The 10,151-nt window shown below is 34.5% G+C and overlaps 1 protein-coding gene and 1 pseudogene across 1 annotated transcript; both read left to right on the top strand.

Annotated features, from left to right (window-relative positions):
• Positions 1–7,014: 7,014 nt before the first annotated feature.
• LOC110290352 (olfactory receptor 5AK2-like) lies at positions 7,015–7,944 on the top strand. Its single transcript, XM_021156870.1, has one exon. The coding sequence runs from the start codon at positions 7,015–7,017 to the stop codon at positions 7,942–7,944; it is 930 nt and encodes a 309-aa protein (XP_021012529.1).
• A 1,260-nt stretch (positions 7,945–9,204) lies between these two features.
• LOC110306333 overlaps positions 9,205–10,151 on the top strand; it is a 10,125-nt pseudogene continuing 9,178 nt past the window's right edge.

The raw sequence follows: 10,151 nt of genomic DNA, 5'->3' as shown, positions 1-10,151 counted from the left end.
ATTTCAAAGAGCCAGAGAAGCCCAAAGTAGAGGTAAACTTAGTGGATTATAAGCCTAAAGAAACATTCTTATCCAAAATTCACCATCACACCTATGGAGCTGCACATAGCTCTGCCTGGCCTTCCTGGCAGCTGAGTACATGAGAATTTCTGAAACTTTATTAACTTGGAGTTACACTGGAATATTTACAGATGTAACAATTTCACTTGATGAATTTCTTTAATAAATGAGAATGGATATTCCTATGTTTGTGTGCCTTCATGTACAAACATATATGTAAATGTACATGAATTTGAATGGCTATTGTATGTGGTCATTAAGTTATTTTAAGTATTTACCTTATACTGGAAATTTGACCAGTAGAAACAGGTTTATTTAAACGGTTTCAAAATTGTCTCTAATATAGCCACTAATTTACATTTCTAACAAAAAAATATGTATTCCTGTGTATCTACAATTCTCAACAAAACCTAGCACTTTAAATTGATGAATAAAATTCCATTTTAATTAAGCTTTCATATCTACCTGCCTGATTAATGGTAAGCTGTATATCGTTTCATATTCAGTTAAACATTTAGTTTTTCTTCTACAATTGCCTTGCTCATATCTTTCATAAAATTTTCCATTAGATTAATTCATAAAAATTATACATACTGAATCTTTAATATTTATATGTGTTGAAACAAATTTGTATAACTAAATTCCAATATTTTTCCTCTTGGTACTGTTGAGAATTTTAATGGGGGTACTTTTTTATTTTGAGTGTAGCTAGTAAAGGTCTATGTCTGAGTGGGTGTGTATGTGCACCAGAGAATGATGTAGGTTGTCTTGCACCTTATTTCTTTGAAAAGGGTCTCTAGTTTACCTGTACATAGGCTGGTGCCCAGCAAGCCACAAAGATCCTTATATTTCTTTTTGTTTTTTTTTGTTTTGTTTTGTTTTGTTTTGTTTTGTTTTGTTTTGTTTTGGTTTTTCGAGACAGGGTTTCTCTGTATAGCTCTGGCTGTCCTGGAACTCACTTTGTAGACCAGGCTGGCCTCGAACTCAGAAATCCGCCTGCCTCTGCCTCCCGAGTGCTGGGATTAAAGGCGTGCGCCACCACGCCCGGCTGATCCTTATATTTCTATTTAAGTTATAGGAACCTGTCCACCTATGTCCAATTTCACAGCTAGTTCTCTTAGTCTATGAATTCTCTCTCCACTCTCAAAAATTTCTGTATTCCATATTGTTTTATAATTTATCTAAATGTTTTCTGTATTGCTAAGTCACAAGTAATCAATAGTGTTTTTATCAAAAACAAATGTACATGTTTAAATCCTTAGTGCACTAGGAAACAACGTTTGTAAAGCATAAAGTTGGAATTCAGTATTATTTCTTCATATCCCTAAGTATTTATAGCATCACAGTGAATTTTAATATTTATTGTGATCTTATATTTCCCTTTTCTGCCTCCAAGCCCTCTTACAAACTCCTCCTTGCCCTCTATCAAATTCACAGACTCCTTTTTCTTTAGTTATTACATATACATATAATATATACATATATACTACTAAATATAACCTGTTCCATCTGTATACTATAACTTGCACACATGTTTTTAAGAGTGGCTAATTGGTGTGGATATGTTCTTCCCTGGAAAAGACTACTTCTCCCACGATTGGTATTGTTGTTGTTGTTGACCATTGTTGCTTGAGTAGGATTGAGGCCCATTTGGCATGAATATTGGTCTCATCCTTGTTCAGCTCCTGTTTAGGAAGTCATGCTGGTGATGCTTTGTGGATAGAGCTAGGAGACAGGATCTCAAAAAGAAAACCCTCCCTGATCCTCCGACTTTTATAATCTTTCCACCCAGTCACCTACAATGTTCCTTGAGCCTTAGATACAGGGATGTTTTATGGATGTATCTACTAGGACTGAACTCCACAACTCTGCATTTTGATTGGTTGTCATCCTCTGTGGTGATCTCCCTCTATTACAAAAAGAAGTTTCCTTGATTAGGGGTAAAAGCTACACTTATCTGTGGATATTGGGACAAATATTTAGATTATTGTTATAGATTTTGCTGTTTTAGGAAAGTGGTGGTTATAGGTTCTCCTCCAATATCCATGACTTCACCAGTACTGAGGAGTTAGCCAGGTTTCCAGTACAAGGCGTAGTTACTGTCTTGTCGAGCAAGTTTTAAGTGCAGTTATAGAGCTATTGGTTACTGGCATGGCATGATGGTTATTGATGTGATATACAGGCACTATCGTTGGGTGAGGCTGCTGGTTTCCTCCTTCTTTTAGAAGCTTGCATAGTTTGTTTTCTCAGCTTTGCCAACATGCTCTTCTACCTTCAGGACAGTTGCATGATGTCATCATAATTACTGTTCTGTAACTTCTGCTGTCTGGCAGGTCAAGTTGTTTGCTCAACCTATTTTCCTTTCAAATTCCATATAGAATAGTCAAGTAAAACATATTTTTTTCTTAAGGATGTAACTGCAACTACAGAAAATTTATAGATTAATATGTTGAAAATGTAATGGTACAGTTCTGCATTTTATCCAAGAAATTGGTCTGTTGGACTTTTCAAGTCTTCAGGAAAAGTTATTTCCTTCATGAAAAATAGTCTATTATATTTAGATTTAGATTTTTTTTTCAAAAAAAGCTAAAAGTCTTTATTTGAAGGCATCCAGCTTTTTAACATTAATTTTTTTAATTTTTAATATTTTTATTACATATTTTCCTCAATTACATTTCCAATGCTATCCCAAAAGTCCCCCATAGCGCCCCCCACTTCCCTACCCACCCATTCCCATTCTTTTGGCCCTGGCATTCCCCTATATTGGGGCAATCTCACTAAAATGTTTCTTTACTTTGTTTTAGTTGTTTTGTTGTTGTTTTGCTTTGGTTTAGTATGATTTCATTGTGGTTTGTAGTTTCTTACTTACACACAAAATCTTGCTATTGCACCCTCCTCTCATTACCTTCTCTTATCTCTTGATGAAACCTTCTTTTTCCTCTCTAGTTCTCCACTTACTTTCCTGTGTTTTGGTGTAACAGGGATGTTCTGCAAGTGGTCATAGCTATGAATGTTTATAATTGCAACAGCCACATCACATCCAGAATAAACAGCATTTTATGGTACTCTTCCTCATCCTCTGGCCATTACAGTCTTTCCACTAACTCTTCTACAATGTTTCCTGGGGCTCAGAATGGGTGGTATAGATATCCCAGTTAGATCTGAGCACTAGAATATCTCTTACTTTCAGTGCTTTAGTGAATAATGAGCCCCTGCTTTGATCACCACCCATGATTAAAAGAGGCTTCTTGAATTAAGGCTCAGAGATACAGACGTCTATGAATATAAACATACTATTTAGATGACAGTAGGACTAGACGTTCATTTAGCAAAACATCAGCAGTAAATTTCCCTCAAAGGACCATGACTGTCCTAGTCATACATGTTCGACAGGTTTTACAGTACCACACATGTATTCTGTTCCATAAACCAGGCTTGCTTGGATTCAGTCATAAAATGGTTGATTTCTTTTGGAACAATCATGTCATTATTGCATGAGTGGATGTACTTTGTCTAGCAAGGTGATATTGTAGCACCCAGGGGCCAGACCTGAATTATAGTAGAGATTTTTTAGAGTACTTTTTTCTACTAAATATACTTCCATATATTAGCCTAGTATTAAACGACTTTACTTGCTCCACTAACAATTTATTAAATTATTCCCTCAGGATAATTGGAATATCTAAATATAATAATGATCATTATCTTTCCCTTATAGTTATGTTATGTTTAATTTCTTTTCATGCCTTTTACCCAGATTGGGTATCAAAGCCCATTGAATACATATTCAATTACTTAAGGAATCTTACAGTATTCCTTCATTTATAAGCATTTCTTATGACTTGTTGGTAGTGATGACACAGAAATGTTGTAAACCCATTTATCAGGGTGACATCATTACCCCCCCATTTATGATTTCCCAAGAAAGATTATCAACCTTTGCCAAATAATGTTTGGTATCTTCTGAAATGATATCACTCTACTATCTCATATAGAAAACTATATCAACTAACTTTTCAATGTTAAAATTGTTCTCATTCCATGGATAAATGTAACTTCATATTAATTACCTGGAAATCAATAGAAATGTATTTCCCTTTATACTGTTTTTTTCTTGTAAAGACAATTTATGGGAGGTTTCCTTCTCTTCATTTTATTTACCCCATCCCTAGACAAGAAATATGGCACATTTGGTTTGTGAATCTGAAAATGCCCTGGCATACTCTGTTCTTTATCATCTAAGGAAAACCTATACTGTTGAAGCCCATGATCTGCTCCCCCACAGCACTTAATAAGGCCACCATCTGTTGCCAAGATTAACTGGAACTGTAAGCCAAATCTACTTGCTTTGGTTCGTCATCCAATATCTAAAGGTGATAATATGGTACCCACATACACTTTGTTTTTAATGTAATTTTAATGAAAATCCAGAAGGGAAAGAAATAGGCACTTACTGATCTTCTCTGTCATCTTTGTAATCATGAATGAATTTAAGATGTTTGCAACTGTAGTCCCAAATTGGAGTTTTAGCTTTCTTTCTCATATTGAACTTGTTTTATTTTTTTTAACCTCGTGAAATTGGTGAATATTTTTTAGTTATTCATTAATGAAGGAGGAGTTCTGATAGCCTCCACCCCTTACTATGGAGCTATTATCAATTGTTGCCTACATGGAGGGAGAGAGAATAATTACTCTATTAATTGTGTATAATGATTGAATTCTGTGTCCCAGTAAATAGCCCAACTCCTATAAACACATATGAGAGACCCACTGGATTTAGGAGGTTGTTTGACTTTGTATTGTTTGTTTGTTTATTTGTTTTTAAGAAGGGGACATGAAGTTGGGAGGGGAATATTTGGGGAGAATATACAGGGAAAAGGGGAGAAAAAGGAGTAGACACAATATATGAAGTTCTCAAAGAGTAAAAGCCAATATTCATTAAAATTGGAAATAGTTTCTCCATAAACATGTGCTAAATTTTGTATGTAATGTATTAGAATCAAGTGCCTTATGATATTTTAAAATACTAGATCAAAAATCAACTAATGCTTTGAAATATTTTAATCGTTCCAAGGCATGGGCACACACACACACACACACACACACACACAAATGTTCATAAACAGACATGCATTCACACATATGATTAGACTCTAGATGTTTAGTCAAGTTAGTCAACATTCTTAAAAATTAATATTGAGAATAATTGATAAAATAAAACCATAATACAAAGTATCATTGTTTAACCAACATTAGCTATAGTTAATGCAAGGTAAGAATATAGTAGTTTTATTTCAGCATTTAGTTCTGCCAGAAATATGTTTGAGAAAGTAGTGGGCTACACTAAATTTCCTCAACAGAATACAAGAGCTCAAAATTATCAATTATTAAGCTTTCTCATAAGAGAATAGGTGAAAGTAATCAATTCTAATTTCAGATCTGATTATTTCTGCTCTGGGAAAGATGAAATAGACTAGCTGAAAAGAGGCTAGAATGTGAAAATATCAGTGTTGACAACTAAAGGAAATTCCAAAAATCACTCACAAATCAAATCATGAGAAAGAGACACTGGCAGGCAACCTCCTAAAAAGAGACAAATGTCAAAATCTAAGAACATTAAAAAGCGATAAAATTATTTTTACAAAAAAAGACACTTCTAGACACCTATTTTCCTTAAGAAAACATCAATTTCATGAGTAAGTAGGGATACAGGGAGGTGAATATATATCAATAGCAATAAACACTAGCACACCCATCACATAAAGCTCACCGTCAATACTCAAATTCAGTAATTTTGTTCCTAGAAATGTGTCACATAGAAATTGTGACAATGAATTATTTACAGCAGAGATGAGCTGTAGCCAGCTCCAGCTCAGCACTAGCAGCAGAACAAGTGAACAGTGAGAGGGGAGCAATAAGATGCAAACACACTGATGTATGATATGTATGGAACCAATACCAAGCCATGGACTCTGCCTAGTCTGTGATGAAGAAAACACAGGAAGTAATCCTGATCACTGAAAATTAACTAAAACTTTTGATAAAGCTGACATTTTATCAATTTTCACACAATTTTTAAATTTTACAAAGCAAATAATATTTCTCTATTCTTTGGGAAAATTATCTTCCATGACAATAAGTCCATGGTGGGCGAGGCGGAGTTAGTAAGGAGGCTGAAAGGTCAGAGTGAGGCCTGGAATTAACTTAGAGAAATATTGTACAGGAATATAATGTTAGATCCAGATTTTCAGTCACAATTATTAATGAACATGTTTTCATTAAAATATAGCGCATAAAGAACAATCAGAAAAGAAAATAAGCTTTTTTTTTCATTTTTGTTAAACTGTTACATTAATAAAATAACAAGTGGTTGCTGAGAGTGGATTTGTTCAAAAGCAGTTTCTTAAAAATATGGATGAAAGTAATCTAAGTAGTAAGGTTCAGCCTTTAAATGCCATCAAATATGTCACAGAAAAATATAACCTTTGAGGGGCAAGGGAAATAGTCCAGTCAGTAAACTACTCACATACAGCTATGGGAACTTGAATTTAGATCTCCAGAAACCATATAAAACTAAACCTTACAAACATGGTGGTACACAGTTATAAACCCAGAACTGAGACAGAGAAATCATCGGTGTTCCCTGCTAGCCACTTTAGCTGACATGTCAAGTTCCAAATAAAATGAAAAACCTGTTGCAAAACAAAAGATGGACAATACCTAGTGAATGTCACCTTCAGCTCTCAAATATCCACATAAACATGTGTGTGCATGCACCTGTACACATATGCCCAATTTCACATAAATGTACACATACATACACAATTAAAGTATTCTTTGAAGTGATTAAAAACAAATACTCTAACCTTTCTAAAAAACAAATCAAAATGGACTTATTTTCTCTGCCATTTTTTTCCTTTGTTGATTTCAGCTGATATTGGATTTCTACTAACCATGAAACACAGTAATGACTCCAAAGTGACTGAATTTATTCTCCTGGGATTCGCTGGTCAAAACGAGTCTTGGCACATCCTCTTTGTGGTATTCCTAGTAATTTACATAGCCACCTTAGTGGGCAACATTGGCATGATCCTGCTCATCAAGCTTCATTCTTCACTGCACACTCCCATGTACTTTTTCCTGCAGCATTTGGCTTTTGTTGACCTCTGTTACTCCTCTGCCATCACTCCCAGGACACTGCAAAATTTTGTAAGCACAAAACCATCCATCTCCTTCACAGGATGCTTAGCTCAATTACTGGTCTATGGTATCTTTGTAACCAGTGACTGCTTCATCCTTGCTGCTATGGCTGTCGATCGTTATGTGGCCATCTGTAACCCACTGCGCTATCCTATTATCATGTCCCAGAGACTCTGCATTTTGCTGCTGCTTGGTTCATACACTATGGGCTTCCTTAATGCCACTGTAAATACAGGTTTTACTTTCTTATCAAACTTCTGTAAATCCAATGTCATTAATCATTTTTTCTGTGATGTACCACCAATTCTAGCCCTCTCTTGTTCCAGTATTGACCTCAATATCATGGTACTGACAATTTTTGTGGGTTTTAACTTGACATTCACTGTGTCTGTTGTCATTCTTTCTTACACATTTATCTTGGCTGCCATCCTAAGGATGTCTTCAGCTTCAGGAAGGAGAAAAGCTTTCTCCACGTGTGCATCCCATATGACCGCTGTCACTATATTCTATGGAACACTCTCATACATGTATGTACTTCATGGGACTGACAGATCTCAAGAACAGGAGAAGGTAGCTTCTGTGTTCTATGGTATTATGATTCCCATGTTAAACCCCCTCATCTACAGCCTAAGAAACCAGGATGTGATAGAAGCCCTGAGGCACATAGGAAACAAATGTTTCTAGAGGAAAATGTGGTTTCATATCAACATTACTCAACAGGCAAGGCAACAAGGTTCTATTCTTGGTCAGCTTGAGGAGACGTGGTAGATGTTTATATGACACAAAGGCACTAGTTGACTGTTGATGATACCTGAAGTACCATAAAAACAATTAAATTATGAAGTAAATAAGCTTGTTTTATTAGTGCTGTGAAGTAAACCTAAGATTTCTTACAATCTAATCAAGTACTCTACTATTGATATTCATCCAGGTATCTAAATAAAGTATTGATATTGCTTTTTTATCTTTTATGAGCCCCTTTCCAAATAGTACTCATGAAAAAAAAAATATGGTATTTCGCCGCATTTTATAGGAGCTAACAGAATTGTATGAATTGTGTACAAGTATGATACTGTCATTTTTGTAATTAAATTTTATAAAACCTTCTGTAAGGGTCTAGAATGATAGTATACACTGTAGAGTCCAGCAATCAGAAGAATAGACAATATAGACAAAAAAATCTAAGACCCCTTTTGTGATTATTCTTCCACACATCATTAGTCAATTAAGGGTGAAGGAATAGTTGGTGGGAAGATTAACAGGAGAGTGTTCACCAGCTTTCCAAAAACCAAAAATAAAACACACACAAAAAAATAATAAGTGACTGAGAAATGTTGGAGACGTTGAAAGGGCACAAAAATATTTGAATATTGTTCTTTGTTAATATGGGTTTGCATCTAATTTACTAGAAAATAATATGAATCTGTTTCTTTGAAATATACATTAAAGGTTAATATTCTTTTATAAAGAGTTATTCATTTTCAAGTGGATCCAGGGCTCAGATGCTCTCTTTATATGATCATTTCCTATCAAGAATATTTTAAAATCTCTTTAGAAAGCATAAAACCTCCTAGATGATGCTTGTGAGGAAATTTTAATTTTCAAATTATATGAAATATATATTATATGACTATCTTTATATACATATATTATAAGACTATCTTAATATAATATATATTATATGAAATATATATTATATGACTATCTTTATATATATATTATATATAATTATATATATTATATATTATATATATTTATATATATATATATATTATAAGACTATCTTAATATAATATATATTATATGAAATATATATTATATGACTATCTTTATATATATATTATATGACTATCTTAAATATATATTATATGACTATCTTTATATCAAAAAGAGTTACAAAGATTTCCCTCCTGTCTTGCTACTTTTCTAGTCCTACTAGGGAGCATGACTTATGGAAATGGCACTGAGTCAGACTTTTATCTTCTTGGATTTAAGGTCCAGCAAGTGATGTTCTGCTGGGTCCTCTTCATTGTGTTTTTGGTCATCTACATGTCAACTTTGGTGGGTAACACTAGAAAGATCCTCCTCATCAACATAGATTACAGACTTTAGACTCCCATGCTTTTCTTACAACATCTGGTTTTGTTGATATTTGTTACACATCTATCATCACTCCCACAATGCTGCAAAAGTTTGTGGAAGAAGATAGACCATACCATAGAAAGGTAGAAGATAGAACCTATATCATATGGAGGATATGTAATGTAATTGTTGGTATATGACACATTTGCATCTCATGGCTGTTACCTCCTGGCAGCTATAGCAATAGACCATTATGTGCCCATCTATAAACCACTTTACTAACACACTCATGTCCATAAAACGTTTATATTTAGATAGTAGCTGGCTCCTATTTGAGTGAACCTCTGAGCACACAATTTTAAAATGTTTCATTCATGCTGTAAGTCTACCATCCATCAATTACTCTCTTTGTGGATTTCCTCCAGTTGGTGCACTTTTGTGCTCCAACTTTAATGCCAGCCTCAGGTTTCTTGTTGTCTTTGAGATCTGACTTGACATTCATTGAGTGAGTTATCATCTTTTAAATAGACACCATGGCCACCATTCTAAAACTATCCTGTACTGTTTGGAAGAAGAACTTCTCCACATGAGACATTCATTTAGTAATATTCTGTAGAACTCTAGCTCCCAGATACTTAGGGCACCATTTTGTTAATCCTGAAGATTTAAGGGTGGCTTCACTATTCTATAGCATTACAATTCCTGTGTCGAATATTTCAATTTACAGTATGCAAGACATAAGGTAAAGCATGCTATAAGAAGCTACAGGGAGGCCGGGCGTGGTGGCGCACGCCTTTAATCCCAGCACT

The sequence above is a fragment of the Mus caroli genome, chromosome 2 (genome assembly GCF_900094665.2).
Source record: "Mus caroli chromosome 2, CAROLI_EIJ_v1.1, whole genome shotgun sequence".
NCBI classification, from domain to species: domain Eukaryota; kingdom Metazoa; phylum Chordata; class Mammalia; order Rodentia; family Muridae; genus Mus; species Mus caroli.
The sequence above is the reverse complement of the archived record's forward strand: the minus strand, read 5'-3'. Positions and strand labels throughout refer to the sequence as shown.